At 40.2% G+C, this 23,181-nt stretch overlaps 1 protein-coding gene across 4 annotated transcripts in view; it reads left to right on the top strand.

Moving 5' to 3' along the window:
* C13H2orf76 (chromosome 13 C2orf76 homolog) overlaps positions 1-23,181 on the top strand; it is a 135,531-nt gene that overhangs the window by 58,390 nt on the left and 53,960 nt on the right. For 3 of the 4 annotated variants that reach the window (XM_070476314.1, XM_070476312.1, XM_070476311.1), the window contains exon 5: positions 5,396-5,477. In XM_070476314.1, the coding sequence (XP_070332415.1) occupies positions 5,396-5,477 (82 nt within the window). Of the gene's footprint in view, positions 1-5,395; positions 5,478-13,431; positions 13,609-23,181 lie in introns of those variants that run through there. The other variant, XM_070476310.1, reaches the window with a different exon arrangement.

The raw sequence follows: 23,181 nt of genomic DNA, 5'->3' as shown, positions 1-23,181 counted from the left end.
TGTAGAAGGAAAATAAAGTTAAAATGAAACAATAGGCTCTTTAAAAATGTTGTCATCCTCCATTTAGTGTTGCATTTATATCCTAGCTTGCTCATATGCTCATTTCCTAAAAGGGAATAATAAGTAGAGTATTCCTTTATCCTAATGAAGACCTAGTTCATAATATTTAAATTAATCAGTATTATGACATTTTAAAAAATCAGGAAGTTTTCCTGCTATAGTTGGAACTATCTTAGAATTGTTTCTTATATTTAAAACATATGTTCCATCTTGGCACATTAGAGTTGTGAAATTAGAGCCCATTTTTCAGTTGAGCAATGTATTTACTTAAAGATTCTCCAAACAAATTGAGTCACTGAGGATGTTTCTGGAATCTGGCTTTATAAACTTACATCTAAATCACAGAGATTCTAGTTGAGATTGTTGTTATTTAGTTACTAAGTTGTGTCCAACTCTTTTGTGACCCCATGGACTGTAGCCCCACCAGGCTTCTCTGTCCATAGGATTTCCCAGGCAAGAATCCTGGAGTGGGTTGCTGTTTCCTTCTCCAGGGGATCTTCCTGACCCAGGAATGGAACCCATGTCTCCTGCATTGGCAGGTGGGTTCTTTACCTCTGAGCCACCAGGGAAACCCAGTTAAGAGATAGTTCTTTAGATTTCCTCTTTAACTTTTGTAAGGAAGGAGTCAATATATTTTTATAGATATGATTTAAAACTTTTACCCACATGTTCCTCATTTGTGCCTTTTCCAACTGCCAACTATTTTTCTCATTTTTGCATGTGCATTCTACTTCCCATTTCCAAGGCCTATAGACATCACTGGCCCAGCCTGTCAGTTTTCCAACCCTGCTGTAATGTTAGTCTTCTTCCTGAGCCAAAGGGAGAAACTTCCAACTAACTCCTGTATCTTAATGAACTTGTTCACAAAAGGCATGTTCCCCATTTCCCCAGTTTCTAGGTTTAGACTTTCTTAATTGAAATTATCAGGTGTCCACAGAAATCTGGTGCCATCACCACAATAAAAAAGTGATTGGATACCTTCCCACCAAGCCTCCTGTTTGGGTGATGAGCTCAGTGTTTGTTGAATGAATCAGTAGTCCAGTGCAAGTAATTACTATAGTCTGGTTTATTTCAGCAAGGAAATGTACTTTTGTGTCTATGTGTGTAGTATGGAGTATAATCAGTAGGCTTCTTATAAAGTCATAATAATTCCTATCAAAAAGATTTGAAAGAAAAACCCCAATTTCTGTCTTACATTTTGTGAGTTTGGAAACTGGATAGCTATCCTTGTTAAAAGTTTATGAAAGGAAGAAGTCACACCCTGTAGTAAGCTTTGTAAGAAATATGCAAGACCTTTAAGAAGGAAACTAAAATTGCAGAGAGGTTATTCAGTTGTCCAGACTCATTGAGCTGAACTTCTCTTAAGAACTATGTGCTATCTTTATATGAAATTCCATCTTAATTTAACAAAAAAGAAAAACATGCGAAGAGGGATATAAGATGAGATTTAAGTAGAAATGGAAAGGACATTTGGATGGGAAGAGGCAACAGTATGAAGATGTCAGTTCTCTCATAGTTAATTTACAAATTTAATGCCACCCAAATAAAATTCTAGTAACAGTTGTGTGTATATGTGTATTTTGTATATGTGTGTGTGTGTGTGTGTGTGTGTGTGTGTGTGTGATGTATATATAAAAGCTAAAGAAACTGATTATAAAACATGCAAAAAATAAATAATGAAGAATAGTCAGAAAAAAGAGAAATGAGAGTGACTAACCCTGGCACATTAAGACATACTATAAAACTATAGTAATTAAAACAGTGTGATACTGTCAATGAACTGTTAGTTCAAAGACACAGAATCAGAAGTCCAAAAATGGACCCAGTTATATATGAGAATTTAGTATATAGTGAATACTGCATTTCAGATTTATGGAGAAAATATGGAGGATTCAGTAAATGTTACTGGAACAGCTGGAAAACAGTTAAATTGAATCCATAGCCTTTTCCTTATGCCAAGATAAATACTCAAATAAGTCTAAGATGAAACCCATAGGTGAGGATAGAGATTAACTAGATTAACATTAGTGGATAATATGTTCAAGCTGGGTGTTAGGTACATGAAGGGTTCATTGTACTATCATGCATACATTTTATGTTTGAAATACTCTGTGATTAACAGTTTAAAAGATGAAGTTAGTTACAATATTTAAGGAAATATGGGATTTTAAAGTAGTCTCACACTGAAGGTCTTTCCAAGTATGATAGAAAAATGAAAGATTGATACATTTTCCTTTATTCATTCAGTAGACGTTCAGCACCTTTAAAAAAAGGCACTAGAAGGAAAATGAAGGAACAAGTGAAAACTGGGAGGTTTTCTAACTTATACTACAGAGAAGACCTAATTTTCTTAGTGAAAAGTAAGTGTCAGTCACTCAGTTGTGTCCACCTCTTTGTGACTGGCGTGGGTAGCCATTCCCTTCTCCAGAGGATCTTCCTGACCTTGGATTGAACCCAAGTCTCCTGCATTTCAGGCAGATTCTTTACCATCTGAGCCTTCAGGGAAGCCCAGTTTTCTTAGAATGTAACAGTATCCCACAATTCCACTTAAAAAATTATCCTACAAGTTTATTAAAAGATAGAAGCTATTCACACCTTTGGAAAATCCCATAGACGGAGGAGCCTGGTGGGCTACAGTCCATGGGGTCACTATTCACACTCAAATAAATATAAATTAATACTCTTCTTGGGGGCTTCCTTGGTAGCTCAGTAGGTAAAGAGTCTGCCTACAGTGCAGCAGACCTAGGTTCCATCCCTGGGTCAGGAAGATCCCCTGGAAAAGGAAGTGGCAAGCCACTTCAGTATTCTGGCCTGGAGAATCCTACGGATAGAGGAGCATGGAGGGCTACAGTCCAGGGGTCCAAGAGTCGGACACAACTGAGTGACTAAACCACCCTCACAACACTATTCTTCATCTACATTTGCTAGATTGGCAATATCAGAATCTTTCGATAATACACTGTGCTTGTGAGGGTATGGGAAACAGGGACTCTCAGTGATGGGTAGTGGTGGTATAAATGGGTACTGCTTCTTTGGAGAGTAATTTGGAAACATCTGTCAAAATAAAAATTGTACTTCCTCTCTGACTGAACAGTTCTAGGAATTTATCTTACAGACAAAACTTGTACATACACCAAATGATGCATGGACAAGGATATTTGATGCAGGACTGAGGATAGGAAGAGATAGGAAACAACGTGGATGTCCGTCAGTAGGGACAGAGAGAGTGTTAATCCTTCCGTTGGAATGTACTGCGGCCTTGATAAATTATGATGCAGCTCTTAAACTGATTTTGAATGACTTGAAGATATTTTATTTTGTATTGGGGTCGTTGTGACAGTTTCAGGTGAACAGCTCAGGGACTCAGCCATACATACACATGCATCCACTCTCTCCCAAACCCTGCTCCCATCTAGGCTGCCACATGACGCTGAGCAGAGCTGCATGTGCTGCACATTAGGTCCTTGTTGGTTATCCCTTTTAAATATAGCTCTGTGTACGTGTCCATCCCAAACTCCCTGACTGCCCTTTCCCCTCATCCTTCCCCCCAGCAATCATAAGTTCCTTCTCTAAGTCTGTGAGTTTCTTTTTGTTTTCTAAGTTCAGTTGTATCCGAATGACTTCGAGATATTTTAAGAGAAGTAGGAACACAGCATGCACCATGCCATCATTTGTGTGTAGAAGTTTATAGGCACATCTCTGCCTGCATGCACATGTACAACAACAGTCTCTGGAAGGTGCAAAGACAGTCTCTGGAAGGATGCATAAGAATTAGTACAAATTCTCTGGAGGAGAACTGGGTACCTGGGTGGAGGAGGGAGGAGCCTACTTCTCATTCTGTCCACATGTACTTGGAGAATTTTGTCTTGTGAGTGTGTATTACTTATTCTAAAATGATTTTTTTCAGTAAAGTTTTTTCCCCTCTTTTAATCTGTGCGCGTTTAAGCCCTTGTGCTTCTTCTAGTGAGTAAAGCTGTGGAGCATGGCTCCCGGGGCGGCTCTTTTGACTGCTGAGAGGCCTTTCTTTTGAGCCTCCGTCTCAGCCATATTCTGGAAAGAGAATCTGGTACTAAACAACTGCATTCCGGTTGACAGGTGGTGTTGTGTGCCCAGCGAGGGCTCACTACTAGGTGCTGTTTAGAGGCAGGCTCAATATTTATGATGTTTAAGTGGATTTGTGAGTAGCATTGGAGAGCAAGCTCTCCCTAAATCACAAAGAGAAATGTTAGTCAACAGGACTTGGGACCAAATGTTTGTTAGCTGGAGGGTTTTTAAATATGTGAGCTTTCAGCGGAGGCAAACTTGCTTCTCTCAGAAGTCAGACTGGTCAAAACTGGATCTGTTGCAGGAAGAGGTACGCCTACTAGGACCCAAGACTGAGCTCTTGTCTAAGACTGGGAAGTGAATTGTCCGAGGAGACACACATGCTGAGAAAGCCAGAGACTTCACTGGGAAGGGGCTCCCGGGTGAAGAGCAGGGGGCCAGGGGACCCAGCGGCACTGCTCTGCCATGTGGCCTGCAGTCTCAGGTTTATGCTGATGAGATTAGCTTCTGGGTTGTCTCTGGCCAGTCATTAGGACTCAGGGTCCTTCCTGGTGGAGCAAGCATTGTTCAGCCAAGATGGGTTCCAGCGAGAAGGATTCTGGGAGGTCGGTAGGACATGTGGCATCTCCTTTTGACCTTTCCCAAATTCTTCCAGTCGATGGTGGCTTGTTCTGTTTTCCTTACTAGGATCTTCTGTTGTAAAATCATGCAGATGGTTACTGTAGTGCCTGACCAGGGTGGGCCATTTCTGTCAGTGTTTCCACTAACAGAACCTTAGTCCCCTGACCACATCTTCTGAGCCTGTATCCTAGCCTCTCTGAATCCTCCTGGGTTATTGTGCGGATGAGATGATGATGAAACAGAACACTGACAGCTAACACTAGCCCCTGTGTGACTGGCACTGCACTGGGGGTTTATATACTTCATCTCTTTTCATCCTCACCACATGGCAATAAGAAAATGCATTGCTACCCCTCCTTTTTTTTTTTTTTTTTTAGGCTATATTTATTGAGACCACGCAGCTGGATATTTGTGGAACCTGAATTTTTAACCCAGCTCCAGCACAAAAGCTCTGTGTTCTAGCCCTGTCTCCCTAGTGCTTTATGTAGCGTATATTTAGTAGGCACTCACTATGTACCTGTTCACTGCTTTCCCTACAGTGATGAGAGCAAAATGTGACTTGGATTATTGCTGTGACCCAAAGTAACAATTCAGTTGTTTTTGAGGAATCTCACCAAATGTGAAACTAATAAAAGTACTGGTAAAAAGTGGATTTTTTTTTTCTTTCTAGACAAATGAACTTGTGTTGAGTTTGGAAGATGATGACAGTCTCCTGTTAAAAGAAGATAGCACCCTGAGAGCAGCTGGAATCGGTGAGAAAGTGTGTGTGTGTGTGTGTATATGTGGAGCTGGAGGGGGTACTGGCTTTCCCGGCCTGGATGGCAATGTCTGGCTGATTATATTTGGACAACTCAATGCAAAGTAAATGCTACCCTTGGTGCTCTTTACACTACCTGATAATTATTCAGAGGGGAAGGACAAGAATGATGTACATTCAGATCATTTGGCTGAGGGCAGTAGATATCTGCTCTCCCAACGTTCAGCATGCAAATAGTTCTTTCAAGAAAGTATGCTCAGAATTCTGCTGAGAGCTATTTTAAGTGATTGACAGGTTATTACTCACTTAATAACCTACTTACTCATATCAGCTTCATTTGAGCTGATAGTTTAAGAGAAAAGGGCCCGATAGAAGTATCGTGGAATAATGAAGTGAGATGTTGTTTGTATAACAGGCAGCGTGGTTTCTGATAGTTTTCCAAATCACTTCGAGCCGACCAAGTCATGGAATTTCAAATAGGAGCCTATGGTGTGCAGTTGAAAAATTGCCTGATTTAACCTTTCAATTTGGAATATGCATGCAGTTTTATTTTAAAGAAGTGCTATGTGACATGTGTTGTGACCATTAGATGTCACTGTAATTCTGCTTACATGTGTGCTTAGAGTTGATGTGGCAGTACAGCGAAGGTTTTGAGGGAAAGTGTGAGCAGTTGAAGGCCTCTGACAAGTCACACTTACTTTCTGATTTTTTGTATGCACTGGTGAAGGGACACTAGGGTTCATGAGGTCCATGTTAGGAATCCTTGAATTGTTTGGCAGGTGTTTAATTGTTGTCTCCTCTGCCAGGAGTTCGTTTTAAACGACACGTGTGGTTAACGTGGGCCCCTGACATCGCTAACTCAGATGCGGTTTGACTGCCATGTTATATCATCTCAGACCTGTTCTCTGTGTCTAAGTCTGTACTCCTGGCTAGATTTAGTGTCTTTCCGTATTGTGACTACGTAAGATTGATTGCTGTTATTTGAAAAAATAATGTTTAATTTGGCCTTTATTTCTTCTTAATTTGGTGCTTATTTTATTACAGCAGGTAGCACTTAACTGCTTGTTAAGCATAAAACTATACTTGACTGGTATTGATACAGGCCAGAGAAGGCAATGGCACCCCACTCCAGTGCTCTTGCCTGGACAGTCCCAGGGACGGAGGAGCCTGGTAGGCTGCGGTCCATGGGGTCGCTAATTCAGACACGACTGAGCGTCTTCACTCTCACTTTTCACTTTCATGCATTGGAGAAGGAAATGGCAACCCACTCCAGCGTTCTTGCCTGGAGAATCCCAGGGACGGGGGAGCCTGGTGGGCTGCCATCTATGGGGTCGCACAGAGTCGGACACGACTGAAGCGACTTAGCAGCAGCAACAGCAACAGCATTGATACAGAAATCGACAGCTCCGTGGAAAAGACTGGAAAATTAAAAAACCAACTAAAAAACAGTTTCATGGTATGAAAAAATTTTGACATCTCAAATAAGTGGAGAAAAGAATGAATTAACCAGAAACTGCTGGGCCCATTGCCAAAACATTTCAGAAAATAAAACTTAAGTTCTTAGTTCTTATTCTAAAATAAATTCTATATAGATTAAATGTTTGCAATGTAAAAAAGTTTTTAGGTAAAATGTAGGTCAGTAGTTTCATAATCTTGGGGAGAAGAGCTTTCTAAGCATGCCCTTGAAGCCAGAAGCCATAAAGCAGGGAGAAATGATAGATTTGACCACATAAACAGAGTTAAAGCCAAAGCAATAAATTGTGAAAAAATATTTGCAGCATATATGACAAAGAAAGCCTGACTTTATAAAGAGGTCTTATAACTAGTATAAAAAAGAGAAATAAACTACTGATAAAAGAAATAGCTAACATAAATAGTTCAGCCCTATTAGTAATGAGAGCAATATATATGAAAATAGAGACTGAATTTTATGTAGTTTACCTCTCTAGTGATTAAGAATTGGAGGCTGAAGTCAGAGCGCTTGGGTTAACAGCTTGACTACCACGTACTGTCTGGGTGACCTTGGGCAAGCAATAATTTAAGACTAGCAGACACGAGGAATAGCCGTTGTATCTGAAGGAATTTTAAAAAATGGATGTTCCCTTGTACTACTTTTGGGAAGGTGTATTACCTCTAACTTTGTTGATCAATTTGACCAGTAAGACTTTCTCAAACTTACTAAGTCATTTTCTGTCATATCTATTACCAAGCCAACAGAAATATGCTTCTTCAAGTCTGTGACTCCTCCCAGGTTGTGATACACATTCAGAAGTGTTAGCTCTCACCTTCCTGGTTTGAGATGCATTGATGTAGAGCTTTATTGAATGGAAATAGAAAATGTATTGTGTGATACCATTATTATTTTTAAATGTATTTACATGTCTGTATATGTATATGAAGAAGAGATCATATACTAAAATTATAGAAATGGTTTCCCTGGGTGGTGGCATTGCCAGCAATTATTGTTTGTTTTTTTTTTTTCCTCCATTTTATCTAATTGTTCTTGTAATTTAAACTTTCTTGTATAATTTATATGTGTTACTTATAAAGTAAGGGCCCAATTTTAAGGAATCAACTCCTAAATTTAGGGAAAATTGGTTTGAATGACGGCTCTGCATCTGTGACCTTCTAGAAGCCATTTAGACTCTCTGAACTTCCACTTTGATTTCTGTAAAATGAAACAAATAATAAACGTATTTCAGAGGGTTGTCATAGGGTTAAATAAAAGAATGTATATGAAAGCATCTGGAGCAATGCATGTAAACGCCCTCAAAAACACTTCATTTTATTTGGAAACCATTTTGGAGAAAGCAGTTGGCAAATGTTTTGAATTTGTTAAAAATCTCAAGTTGTTGGTTTAATTGTCATCAATTTCAGACTTATATAACAACCACCTATAAAGGTATAAATCAAATCACTTTTTTTTTTGTGTCACTCTTGTTTTAAGGCCATGTTTATCTTCGATCAGAATTGGATCGTTTTCATGGGTTCTCCACTGGTTTCAGGTTATTACTTCAAACTGTTCTCATGCCCTGGTTGAGGGGTCTTCCATCCCTGTTGGGAGCAACCCCCTCTTCTGCATGTCCCCCTTTGTTGCTGAGAGCAGTGTTTCTGTACCCTTGAGAACAAGCCACAGTTATTACACATGGGGAAGGAGGTGATGGCCCCAGGAGAGGAACAAAAAATTCTCAGTGGGAGTAGAGTTGTAAAAGCAGTACTTGAAATGTGTGATTTTTCTAGGGAATTTTCCCTCCTTTGGTGCTGTGCCTGGTTAGGTTTTTAAGAGGTTTTAGGACAAAAATTCTAAGTCATCGCTGTCTCCCTTCTCACCACTTGATCTAGCTGTAGAGCTGTCTCTGTGCCATCACGGCCAGTTGCCATGGGAATAAGGCCAGTGTAACAAATGTGTCATTGTGACTTTTCTGTAAAAATCATGAAAGGAAAAGAAAGCCTGTGAGGGGGGAAATTAGGGGAACAAACTGGTTGAAAGATTTCTTTTCTCACCGAGAAATTCTCTAGCCTTTTATCTACATTGCCGATCCCAATTGTATATTCTACGCTTGACGTCGGGGAAGGTTTTTGCTTGTGGATTTAGTCCTAAAATACATCAATAAAAAGATTTGTTTTGTGGAAGAAGGAAGAAGACCTTACCTAGAATTGTTATTTATAATTTAAAGATCTTGTTGTTAACAGTTGTGGTTTTATGGACTAATTCCCCTAAGTGATAAATTTTCATGTTAAATATTTTTGGGGTTATATTTTATCTCTTTCATCTTGCTGCATTCTACTATTGCTATCTTTTGAATCTTCTCTGGTTTAGGAAAGAAACTGAGGGGTAACTCTTCTGAAGTCAGTTTATGTTTTACTGGAAATATTTTAAAACAAGACACGGTCTGGCAAACTGTAAGTGCTCACCTCTGGGAAGAGTGCTCATCAAGCCACATCTTGTAATAATTCCCCGATTCCCTTGTGATTTGTTTTCACTTTCTGTGTCACTCCCCTGTCGTCTGCCCACAACCGAAACCCAGTCTTGGTGCCCGACCCCTCTTGGTGATCTTGCCTAAGCAGCTCAGATTGTAGGATTCCTTGGCTCCACTTCTTTAATCAGGATCATATATGATTAGTGTTTCCTGAAGGTTTGAGTCCCTCTCCCATTCTCTTTTAGGTAGTAATATCTTGGGGCATACATGCTTTCCTGCTTTGACAGCGTGTTTCACTGGCTGTTCATGTTAACATTAGAGCAGCAACGATCTGGTGCTTGATGAAATAGGTGGCAGGCCCAGGGAATTTGGGATCCCAGAGAAAGAAGATCAGAAGGAACCTCCCAGACATGATTCTTCCCTTTTTGCCCTCCCCTCGGGCTTCCCTGGTAGCTCAGATGTAAAGAATCTGCCTGCCGATGCAGGAGACACGGGTTTGATCCCTTGGTCAGGAAGATCCCCTGGAGAAGGGAATGGCAACCGACTCCAGTATTCTTGCCTGGAGAATTCCATGACCGAGAAACCTGGAGGGCGACAGTCCACGGGGTCACAAGGAATCGGATACGACTGAGCGACTAACACTTTCATTCTGCATGCTGATGTGGAATCACAGTGTCCAGTCTCTCAAAGGTCAGACTCATTTCTATATTTGTTTTCTCCAAACTGTAGTTTGAAATCTTCTCAACCAGCTTGAAAACAGATTCTCAAGTAAATAAGAAATAAAAGACACACGGTTGTTTGGAACTACTTGTTGGATTGTTGACCTCCTTTGGCGAAAAGTTAGAAATACAACACAGCTGTGGGCATGGTTTTGAATGATTTGTAGATTAGACTTCTGTGAAACTTGCAAGGATGAGTCCTGGACCAGGCGAGACAGTGAAACTGTCCTTTTGGGGTCAGATTGCTGCAGAAATCACACCTTGCCCTTCCTGGCCTTTTTTGTTTTGCCAATGATCTGGAGTTATTATTCACATTACAGCCTGCTCTGACCATTAATTGTACTACAGCCAGGACACACGTCTCAGCCTCTCTTCTCAGACGCCCGTTGCTGTGCTGCGGGTGACTGTGATATGAGGCTCGGGATTGAGAAGCCATGCAGGAAATCCTTGTTGATAGATGGGTTTATTGAAATAAGTTAGTTAAGGAGTGTAAGTACATTATACTCAACTTTCCTGAGATTTCTACATTTAAAATTGGTTTTTCTTCTTTTTAAAAAAAATTTGAGGTTATTATTTTCCTATTCAAGGTGTGTATATGTGCATTTTATAATGGAAAGAAACATTATAAAATTCTTAATAATTAATTTCATATCCAACATTTGAATGTCCTGGCTTGTGTTTGTTTCATTAAACTTGAAAGTCAGTATTAAAATGACCCACAGATGTATTTGGCGAGCCCTTACGTGGTTTCATTTGCTAGTCAGACAAAGGGATGAGTTGGTGGCGTATTTATTGGATTTGAGAAGCACATTCATTTCACATTCTCATGCCAAGGCACCGTGCACCTGAGTGCACTGCCCCGCAGCACATTTAATTTAAAATCAGGTGCCCTAGGGGACCAGCATGTGGCAGACTTCCTGAGGTTCTTCTGGAGCCATTTTAAATAGAATTGGGCATGATGGAGGAAAGGGTGATTTAGTAGAGGTCTTGAAAATCTTTTGTAATTTGTTTTCACTGTAATTGGCAAGCAAATCTGCAGTCTAAATACGTGAAATCATTGTCTCAGACGTTTTTCAGTCGGGTTCTGTAGATTTAAGGAAAGACATTATCTTCTGTTTTTCTTTAAGGACACATTACCAAAGTTTAAAATCCACCTTATGTCTTTCTTCTGAATGTTCAAAGTGGCTAACTCCTAATTTGTGTGTTATTCTCCACCTTGTTAAGGGTGAACATTTTTATCAACCTGGACCATTTGAGTTTAACCCGTTTGTCAATGTAGTTTTCCTGAAAAAAAAGTCATTCATCTGAAAATAAAATCTTTACCTTAGATGACCTCGTTTTTAAGCCCGTAGTATATAAATAATGGATTGATCTATAAGTTAATTAGACCCAGGAGAACTTATGTGTCAAAACAGAAGTGCTTTGTCAGTTCTTTCTATACATTAATTTAATTCTAAACCTATTACTGGTATCCTGAAGAGCCGTAAGATGTACTAGTTTCTCAAAAGGGGTATACAGATAAATGTCAATTGCAGTAAGTGAAAATTGTAATTACAGTTAGTGTGTATTGAGCGAAGTGCTGTGTGGGCAAAGCACTGTGTAAAGTTCTATATGTAAATAGCACATTGTGTATGAAATTTTGCACTGTGATTATTAAGAACAGGGGACTTTTGCTTATTCTCCTAATATCAGGAGGAGGATATTAGAATCACTTGCAAATTATGTAGGTCTACCTTTGGGCTTACTTCTCTTCAAAAAAGGAGCTCTTTATATAAAGGATAGATCTCAGAATATCTTCTCTTTGAATACTGAATTTTTTGAAGTCACCTTTTCAAAATTTTACTAATTCCCAGTATAGAGGTCTTAGCTTTTAATTTAAATGCCATTTTCTTGTAATATTTAACTGTACATTAACTTACTGTTTGCCCAGGGTGCATTTGTTTACAGCCCCTCTCATCGATTCCCAATTTCTTTCTGCTGTGTCTTCCTTGCTTGCCTACACACACACACCCAGGCTTATTGTGACAAGAGTTCCTGGTCTGATTTTTATCAAGATTAATCTTCATTTAATCTTGAATATATAAAAGGGCTGGAATGAGGATCTGAGACACTGGGTGATTTTATTTTTTTCTTTCAACATTGCTATATTTTCTGTAAAGACCACAGGAATTTAGGTTTGAGAAACATCAAATTTGGTATACTTAAAACCAGCAAAAACATTTTAAATGAAATGTTATGCTAAGCTCTTTAATTTCATTCTTCTGTTATAAATTCTAATGAAGAGATGAGCGCTTTAAACTGGGAGACCAGTGGTAATCCTTGGCATCCTTCCTTATTATCCTATTTATTTGGCTTGAGGAGTTTCACTTGTCTGTTTTTAGAGAATATGTTAATTGAGTGATCAGTATTCATTACAAATAATCTTGTCTGTTTTCTTGTCAAGATTCTAAAGGCCCTTTTGCTCTTTCTGTAAAAGCTAAGCAGGCTGTATTAACTTCTGATTTAATTTAAAAAATGGGAACTTGTTGGCGCAACACCTTAAAGAATTGCATGTTTAATAATTGGAAGGCTTTCCATCAGATTTGTCTCCAGTCTGAATTAATAATGTTGCTGACTTATTGTTTTAGAAGACAGAGTCCTTGACCTGCTAGGTTGAAAGAATTGTGACTGCTCTGAACCTTTGTGGGTCCTTTAGCTGTGCCATATCCCTTGTGAATAATTAGAGGTATTTGAAGGTATTGCGGTAGAAGCCAATTTGTGTCTTTCACTTTGCATATTGTTGAAGCCTCATGAATTAGTCATAAGCAGGCAAAAAATTAACTTCTTCAGACACATATTTTGATGGGTCATGAGGGAGAATGTAAAGTGATCTGTAAAATATTCTACTGATCCTCTAAGTATTAAATTATTATACCTACAGGCTAATTTCAGAGGGGGGAGAAAAGAGTTTTCCTCTTCCTTCAGGAACAGAGTAACACATTTGGAAAAAAAAATAATGGCTTATTATTTCTAGGATTGTCAAGAGGACTATAAATGAACAATTCTATGATTTCTTGAAAACCAGATTCATGTGTTAACTCTTGTTTTTAATTTTTTTGGTTATTTTTCTTTTTACTTTTAAATTGGTTGAATTCTAGATTCTCGTACTTAAACTTCTTGTTGATTTTGTGAAATGTGAAACCAAACTCGCTTTTCTAACTTTAGGCCTTGGAAGCACTGAATCAATGAAATATGGATTTCCATACTTATTTAAAATCTAGTTTTACATTAAAAATTTTTTTCCATTTTCTGTTTTTCTTTTTTTTTTCAGCCAGTGAAACTGAAATTGCATTCTTCTGTGAAGAAGACTATAAGAACTACAAAGCTAATCCCATTTCATCCTGGTGAAAACCTCACAGAGCTTCCTTTTTTGCATACTTGTATTAAGCTCTTTATTACACTAGTGAGTTTCTGAAATTGACAAATAAACTTAAAAAAATTAATCCCAGCCTCTGCCGTTTGAGGTAAAATCTGTGGTGTGTTCTCTCTTGTGCAGGTCTTATTTCTTTCTTTCTTGTTGTAAAATAGTGTATTCATTTATAGGAAAAACATCTGGTTTTAAGTGAAAGAAATAATTGTTCAAAAATCACCATGGAGTGTTGGCTCTTTAGTTATAATTTGTTTCTCAAAATTAGAGGTCATTTTGGTGACTTGCATGTTGGATTCTTTAAAAAAGATTATAAGACTAAGGGCATTCTCTTCTATTTTGCATTTTCTCCAAAGTTTCTAATTAGAGCCCCTGTTACTATCTCTGTCTAGCAGGGATTCTTATGACCATGAATGCCGTCTTTTCACTCACTGTGATAAACACCACCACACGTGAAATTAAATTGGGTATATTTTAGGGAGGTTTTCTGATATAAGAGAGTTTCTTCTTTCTTTTCATGTTACAGCCCACACAAATAACATTGCCGAAATGTGTTTTTCTGAGCTATGTTTCCTGACTTCAGGAGCAAACTATAATAGAATCAAACTCATTTATTTGGCAAGAGGAGGTAGCAAGAAGTTTACACTTCTGGAAGAAAATTGTCCATTGAGAACAAGTCTAAGTCATGGATGATACATTCTTTCAAAATAATATAATACTTTGATGTCTGACTACCAGCATCTGAAGAATAGTGGATTCAAGGGGGCCTCTCAGCCAGCATGTATCTAATCAGAACTCTTAAGAGAGGTTAGTTGGCTCTAGAATTGTTCCATGAAGCCTTAAATTGCTAGTAAGGCTTCATTGTGGTGAGGCTAATATAAGAAAATCTATTCTGCTAAAACAAACAAACTAACAAAACAAAAATCAAACTTGAAAATCTGGTTCATATAGCCAGAAGCTGCATTGCTTTGTTTAAAGGCAAAGTGCTTGGAGCACAGAGGAAGATAAGGGCAGAAAGTCCACTGAGCTAGGCCTTATAAGTCATGCCGAGGAGGTGGAACTTTACATAGTAGGTGGTTGGGAGCCAATGGGAAGATTTAAACAGGTAAATTATATGATTAGATTTGTATATTAGAAAGTAAGCTTTGGCAGCAGTGTCCATATGGCAGAGAGACTAGAAGACAGTTGTCATAGACCAGGTGAAGGTTGGAAGGCCTCAACCTGGGACCCAGCTGAGGGGAAGGGAGAAGAGGAGACCTTGCTGAAGTAATGCTAACCTTTGGTGTGTTAGCTGTCTACATGTGTTATTTAATTTTTATCACAACTCCTTAAAGGGCTTCCCAGGTGGCACTAGTGGTAAAGAACCCACCTGCCAATGCAGGAGACACAAGAGACACGGGTTTGATCCCTGGATTGGGAAGATCCCCTGGAGGAGGGCATGGCAACCCATTCTAGTATTCTTGCCTGGAGAATCCCCTGGACAGAGGAGCCTGGTGTGGGCTATGGTCCATAGGGTGGAAAAGAGTTAGATATGACCGAAGTGATGTAGCATGCACAGCTCTTTAGTCTTGAGAGTATCATATCTGTTTATAGATGAAGAAATCAGGGCCCAGAGAGGTAAAGTAACTTACCCGAGGCAACACAGTAATGTGCACTGCAAGTGGAGCCAGGTCTGTCTTAAATTCTTGACCTTGCCCATTTTATCCTGTGGCCTCCTAGGAGAGCTATGAGGTAAAATCTTTGGGGCTTGCTGAGTGGCTGTTGTGGAAGGTATAGAAGGAGGAGGAAAGGAGACTTTAATTCTTCCAGATTATTGCTGGAGTGAGTGACTGCATTGATGGTGACAGCCTGAACCCAAACAGAAAGTTAAGTAAGTAGAAAAATAAGTTAAAGCACATTCAGTTTGATTAATTTTCAAACATTCAGTTTACCCACACTTTTTTTCTTTTTTAAGAAAAATTAAGCATTCTTTACCTATATGTTTTCTTTTTAACAAATAATGCAAAAATATGTATGTATGTCTAATACTTTGTTTTGGCCTATATTAATTTTCCTTGTTAGAAAGTTACATATAGCCTTAAACACAGATGTAAAAGTCAGAAATTAAAATATGTTATGACTAAGGAGGAGTTTTATCAGGAGTGAAAGATTGGTTGAAAACATGGAAAATTTATCATTGTACATAACTTGCAAAATCTATAAAGAAGGAAATTGTGCTATCTCAAGAGATGCCAGAAAGAAGCATATGATGATGTACAACCCAATGTGTGAATAACAATAGAACAGAATCTCCCTAACCTGATGAAGGTTACCCACAGGAAACATACTAATGGAGAAGTGCTTAAGCAAACCTATGAGATGAATGGGGCGGAGCGGGGGGGAACCACTATTACCAGTGCGATTCAGAATGGTTCTGCCTCATACTGCAGCCAGTACAGTAAGAAAAGTAGTGAGAATCACAGGTGTTGGAAAGGAGGAGACAAAACATTTATTGCAGGTAATATGATTGCAAGAGAATCAACTGACAAGTTATGAGAACAGGAGACTTTGAGTGCTTAATAATGAACTTAAAGTGTGCACAAAAGCTATAAGACTGTTAACTAGAAGATATGAGACCTAAGTAGAGAGATAGTTATACGTTCATAGGTGGAAGCTTTGGTGTGTAGTAAAGATGTTGACTTATACCTAATCTATAATCTAGTGCAGCCTCAGTATTTATATTGGGATTTGGCAAATTAATTTTAAGGTTCATTTGGAAAAGCAAATGTATAAGAATAGCCAAGATCAGTTTGGAAAAACGAGGAGGGAGGATTGCCTACCCCATGTCAAAATATATTGTAAAACTGTAGTAATTAAAACAGCTTGGTTGTGATACAGCAAACCAAAAAAATCAATGAAGAGAAACTGACTAATGTCTATGGAAACTTAGTATATAATAACGGTATTTATAATCAGTGGAAAAAAGATGGATATTTATCACCTGCCTAGGCCTTAAAAAAATGATTAAGGACCTTATTTCCTACCATTCACTGAAATTTCAGATGGACTAAATAAACATGAAAAAAGAAATGAACTTATTAGAAAAAAAAAAGATTATTTTTATGACCTCGGGGTAAGGATGGCTTTAAAACACAAAATGTGCAAATGCTATCATTTGCTGAATTTGGTGTATTGATATGAAAAACTAGATTCTCCCCCCACCCCCTGCCAATATAAACAGATTGAAAGACAAAGACTGGGAAAAGCTACTTGCACATATAAGGTAGACAGAGGATTAGTTTCCAGAATATATGAAGAACTCTTATAAAAATCAATGAGAAAAGGACAAATCTGCAACAGAAAAATGGACATATTTTGTAAAGAAGAAATTTGTGAAAATGGAAACATATGGCTTATAAAAATTTGAAAAGACACACATCCTGTGATTCAAGGAAATTAAAACAGCAGAGAGTCATTTTTATTCATCAAGTTGGCAAAAAGTTAAAGGTTTTGTTAGCAAGTATTGACAGTGATGTGTGCCTACACTGGGAGTATAAATTCATGTGCAGTCACTTAGTCAAGCAATTTGATGTACTGTCTGTTAAAATAACAAATGCGTGTCTTCTCTTGACCTAGCAGTTACACTTCTTAAAATGAATCTCAAGGAAACCCTCTAATGCCTGCAGAAGAAGGCATTTAAAAGAGAATTGACTGCAGAATTATTTTTAGCAGAAAAACACTAAATGCTGTTAGTAGAGAGTAGCTAAGTGACATTTGGTATATCTATATTTTGTGTTGCTACTTAATCTAAAACAATGAGGGACATTCATATTACTTAGTGACATGGGATAATCTTTGAGGCATCTTGATGGGTGAAATTGCAGAGGGTATCTGCAATTCTGATGCAAACTGATGTCATTTGTTTAAAAAAGGCAGAATATGATCATATATATAATGTTATGTATACGTGTGAATGTGTGAACACACATACTGTATACACATATGTACATGTACACAAAAGAACATACACCAAACTGATAACATTGATTACCCCTGGTTAGGGGCCTAAGATTGGGAGGTGAAAGTGGTAAAAGGCTTCATCTGTAATATTTAAGGAGAATGTATCTGTGTTAAGAATTAGTAAAAACTAGTGCGTGTATAGAAATTAAAAGAGGCAGGAAAAGAACCCATCGGGCAATTGCTATTAATATTTTGGCATAGTCCACCTAGGTTATTTTTTGTATGTGTTTTTTTAATGTTTCTGATCTTTTTGATGTGTTTTGAGTTATACAAGTAATACGTGCTTGTTAAAAACAACTCTAGAGGACTTTCCTTGTGGTCCAGTGGTTATGAGTCCAGCTTGTAATGCAGGGGACGTGGGTTCCATCCCTGGTGAAGGAACTTAGGTTTCATGTGCCACGGAGCAGCCAAGCCTGTGAGCTGCAGATAGTGAGCCCGTGCACTATGATGTTCAAGCGCCACAACTAGGGAGTCTGTGAACAACCATGAAAGATCCCAAAAGACGCGACAAAGACTCAACGCAGCATAAGTAAATAACTAAAAACAGCTCTAAGGTGAAATAAAATGCCCTTCAGTAGTCTCTTTTTTGCATGACTTGGTGTTCAAACTTTAGTTTCTTTTTTCTGCGCATATATCAGTTTTTAAGTGTGCATTTTAAAGCATTATCATTTGAATATTTTAAAATATTCTCTTATATAGAGAAGTCTCATTTTCTTTCTATCCTAAAACTTTTTATTTCTGGCTGTGCTGGGTCTTCGTGCCGTGTGCGGGCTTTTTCTCTAGTTGCAGCGGGTGCGGACTGCTCTCTGGTTGTGCTGCTCAGGCCTCTCGTTGCAGTGGCTTCTCTTGTGAAGCACAGACTCTAGGGCGTGCAGGCTTCAGCATTTGCAGTACTTGGGCTCAGTAGTTCTGGCTCACAAGTCTACTTTGCTATGAGGCATGTGGAATCTTCCCAGACCAGGGGTCACCCTGGTGTCCCTGGCATTGGCCAGGTGGATTCTTAATCACTGGACCACCAGGGACGTCCTGGAAGTCTCCTTTTCCTTTTGAAAAATCACTGTGTACCAGACACTGCATGTGTTGTATATATTAAGTCCTCTCGTTGGATAGAGCTGTGAGTAGCTCCATCTGTGAAGGGGAGGTGATGATGCCCACCTTACAGGATCTTAGTGTCAAGGGAGACACTGTCCACGGGGCACTTATTAGGCAGGGCCTGGTGTGGGGTAAGTGCTCATCGAATGTCTTAACGATACTCCTGAGTCATGAAGCAGCATCAGCTTCAGTTTGAAGCCCCAAACCCTGATGCACTCAGGCATTAAGCCACTTGCCCAAGGCCTAAAATCTGGAAGGTCAAAGAGCAGGATTCTTCTGGCTTCAGATACCATATTCTGCCACTCTTGAAAAACAAGGTGTGTTGGGCCCTTGGAGAAACGTGATATGAAGGTTGTCAACCATGGGCTGAGAGATGGTGCCCCGTTTTTGTTGATTGTCACCCCTTCTCCAAGCATTTTTGCCATTCTCAGTTGAAGAGAACTTTCTTCCTCTTCTTGTGCCAAACGAATATACAGGCCCTAGCCCCACTTAAGAAGCACACCTAGTTTTGTGTGTCTGAGGCTTTTTAACACAGCAAAGGCGTTTTATTTCCCTCTCTTTCTGCCTGTTTTAGATGCATGCGGGAGAGGTGGTGATGCTCTTGCCTGTGTGGGACACCGAGAGAGCTGGCCCGGCCTGGGCCTCTTGGGAAACTACTGCTCATTGCTAAGGAGGGGAGGGGAGGGAAAAATGAGGCTTTCTTACTTCGGGCATGCAGGGGCAGGGGCCAGAGGAGTCTGAGGCTGCTGAACCACATCTCAAGAACACAGAAAAGTCCAAGTAAGACAGTGTCCAAGGATCTGGACTTGTTCATTTTTTCTTCACTGTGTGGGCAGGCACGTGTGTTGGGGGAGGGGTTCTGATGATGGGTTATAGGCAGTTTCCTTTTATTTTACTCTTAAAACTCTCTCATAGTTAATCAGGTTAGTTAGCAAAGGTAACTGAAGCAATGCTACAGTTAATTCCTTGGTTTGAGGTGAACATTTTGAACCCCGCCATCATGATGGGGGGGCTTGGGTGTCTGAGGGCCTGGAAAATACCCGTCTTTCACTTTGAACCCCCTGCGTGAAGCTCATGACCACTGTCAACCTTTGACTCAGCACTTCCAGCATGATAGAGAAGAGTATGGCTTTCGCCATATCTCTCCATCAAGGGAGACATTTCTTCAATGAATCAGACCTGAGACCAGTTCTCCCACCCCCAAGTGTGCGTTTTGGGTTATAATAACTAACACTGACCTTGGATAATGGCCCTTGGAGACTCATATTTTTTTTATTGTAAGTCAGAGGATTATATAATGTGCAGTGACTTAGAAGAAGCCTACAGGATATGTGTCATGCTGCTTTATGATGCCGGTTTTCTAGAGAGCAGTGACTCAACTCTTCTGCGCTTCTGGTTCTTCACACAGATATTCAGTAAATAGTGTCATTCATAGGCAGCGAGATTTAGGATGGAGAAAATCCATTTCAGGTCTCAGGTGATGTCATATGACTCCTGAAATATGTGAAGGCAAACGGTTTGGGGAATGCTGGGAATGCCTTAGAGATAAGGCCTTTGGTTTTAGTGTCATTCCTAAGTCCAATACACAGGAAAAATGCCACCCCCAATAATAAAATTTTTGTCGTTCATGAGTGACCAGAGGCTCTGATTCTTTAACAGGACTAAGGCAAGTGATGAAGACAAGATTGTGGGGGCTTCTTGCCCCCATTCCTCACTTGGTGGGAAATGAGGAAGATCAAGGACTGTTATCTGCATTCCTTTCTTTGTTCAGTCCTACTTAGTGAAAAACAAGAACCCCAGTTAATTTCGTCATCATTGTCACCTCTTTGCCTCTTCCTCCCTCACATAACCCCCAGTTTTGTGCTTTCTGCCATCAGACTACATCACCTGCCTGCCCAACCCCTTGTTTCAGGACCCAGCACCAGTCCCCCTTATTCCTTGCAAACTCAGATCAGCTTTTGGCTCATGCCAATACTACAGCTGTCATGATTTGCTATAGAGAAGCCTTCCAGTACCATGGAGCCTTGCAGCTCGACTGTCTCAGCCAACTGCTTACTCTCATGTTCACCCTCTAGCCATAGTTATCATCACTAATCACATCCTAGTCCATAACCTCTCAATATCACGCCTCTCGTTCATCAACCACTGTGTACTGTCTTTGCAGTTCTTTCCCTCTGGTGCCCCCTCCTGCAGTTCTTCAGCCTCGCAAGACTCCACCAGCATTGACTCTACCATCTTTTCACTGTCCCTCCTCCTAACCCCATTGAGATTCTCTGGTCCTTAGGAGGAGACTCTTGTGAGTCCCTTGGACAGCACGGAAATCAAGCCAGTCAACCTTAAAGGAAAGCAACCCTGAATATTCATTGGAAGGACTGATGCTGAAGCTGAAACTCCAATACTTTGGCCACCTGATGTGAAGAGCTGACTCATTGGAAAAGACCATGATGCTGGAAAAGAGTGAAGGCAGGAAGAGAAGGGGGCCACAGAGGATGAGACGGTTGGATGGCATCACCAATTCAATGGACATGAGTTTGAGCAGGCCCTGGGAGATGGTGAAGGACAGAAAAGCCTGGTGTGCTGCAGTCCATGGGGCTGCGGAGAGTTGGACATGACTTAGCGACTGAACAGCAGCAACTGGTCCTTTGTATGGATCCCTTACCACCCCCAAGCCCCCAGGCTTAATTCTACCCCCTGCCTTCTCCACATTTGCCTGGCTGGATAAAGACATGTGGGCTGACAAACCATTTTGTTTGGTTCGAGCCTGCTAAACTCAGGTGAGTTCCTAATGCTGCCCTGCAGTTCTTACACTTCCCTAGTTCATCACTCTCCTTGGCCCTCAATTTTAACACCTCCTTTCCAACTTTGAGCTGCTATCCCTGCTTCCTATTTCACTTGAGAAAATAGAGGTCATTGGAAGATAGCTTGCTTCTGTCCCGCCACAGTTACTGATGAAAGAGAAGCCTCCTTTCGAGTCTGGCCTCCACTTGTGTATCTGTCCCTGCCTTTCAAGCAGCTCCACAGCCCTTGGCCTCTGTCCCTGTCCTGCGTGGTCACACCCGCCCTGTCCCGCAGGTCCTCCCCACCAGTATGTAAACATAGAAACACGCTGTAACGTCTCTCATCTGGGCCCACAACGCTTGTCCCATTTTCGCTTTACAGCAAACTTCCTTGACAGAGTTAATCATACCCTCCTTCTCCCACTTTCTCTCTTCCCAGTTTCCCTTGAACTCACTCCAGTTGGGCTTTCATCCCCATCACTGTACTGACTTGGGTCTGGTCAGGATCACCAGTGGATTCCCTCTTGCCAAAGGAGTGTGATGCTTCAGCTTCAAATTATTGGACCTTTCAGGAGCATTTGACACAGATTCACTTGGCACCCTCCTGCTTGTGAATACTATCTTCATTTGGCTTTCTGGTGCTCCCCCGGCCTCTCATCCTGATTTCTTTTACTGGTCCTTCCTCATCTTCTTTACCTTTCTACTCCCTTGATGACCTCATGCATCTCACAGTTTCAAATGATAACTAGATGCTGTGGACTCCTGATTTTTTAGTAATTTTATTCATTCATTCCTTTTTGGCTGCCCTGGATCTTTGTTGCTTTGCACAGGCTTTCTCTAGTTGCAGTGACGGACTTCTCATTGCAGTGGCTTTTCTAGTTACAGAGCACAGGCTCTAGTGTGAGGGCTTCAGGAATTGCAGCGCATGGGCTCAGTAGTTGAGGCATGTGGGCTTGCTGCGCGAAGGCATGTGGAGTCCTCCCAGATCAGGGATTGATCCCGTGTCCCTTACATTGGCAGGCAGATTCTTAGCCACTGTGCCACCAGTGGATAAGTTAGAAGTCCAGTTAGAAGCCCCTGCTAACCCTACTCTTAAAAAATCTTTTTCTGGTCAGTCTCCTACCAGGCTGTTCCCAGTATATAGAACTGTGCTGGCACTTAATAGGGCAGCATAAATATTTCTTGAATGAATGAATGCCTTTGGGACTATAGCTTAATCTTAAAGCAAAACTTTACAGACTCTTGAAGCTCATCTCTTAGCAAAGTAGACCTGAAGTAGATTGGATAAGTTCTAGACGCTTTTTTACTTGAAGACAGTCATCTAGATTTGTATACTAATAGACCGGGCCCTGTAGTAATTGGCCAGCAGTCCTTAGTGCATATGTGTTTCACATGGTATTGAGGAAGTGAGATGAAAATCTTGTTACAGTTGGTGTTTGTTTGTCTGAACCTGGTGGCTGTCACAGCTGCCTATGCGTGCGGCTGACAGCTCTCTTCACTGTGCAGTCCCTGTGTGTGCCTGGAGGCCCTCATGCACCTCGTGTGAGGGTTTTTTACCAGCTGGAAAAAAACAGTGTCGAGTACTAACAATAGACAAGACAGGTGTCCTAGATTGTCATCTCTTTCTGTTTGAACTGTCCCTGGAAAGCTGAGTAGAAAACTGCACAGTGGATCCTACAACTGTACAAATTACGGCAGTATTTTTCCCCCTACTTGCCTTAAAGCAAAGTTTCTTGTTTTAAAAGTGACCTAGAAGTGAACTTGTGGTGACATTTAAAATTATACA

Source organism: Odocoileus virginianus, chromosome 13 (assembly GCF_023699985.2).
Source record: "Odocoileus virginianus isolate 20LAN1187 ecotype Illinois chromosome 13, Ovbor_1.2, whole genome shotgun sequence".
NCBI classification, from domain to species: Eukaryota; Metazoa; Chordata; class Mammalia; order Artiodactyla; family Cervidae; genus Odocoileus; species Odocoileus virginianus.
Note: the sequence above shows the minus strand (reverse complement) of the source record. Positions and strands in the feature narration are given on the sequence as shown.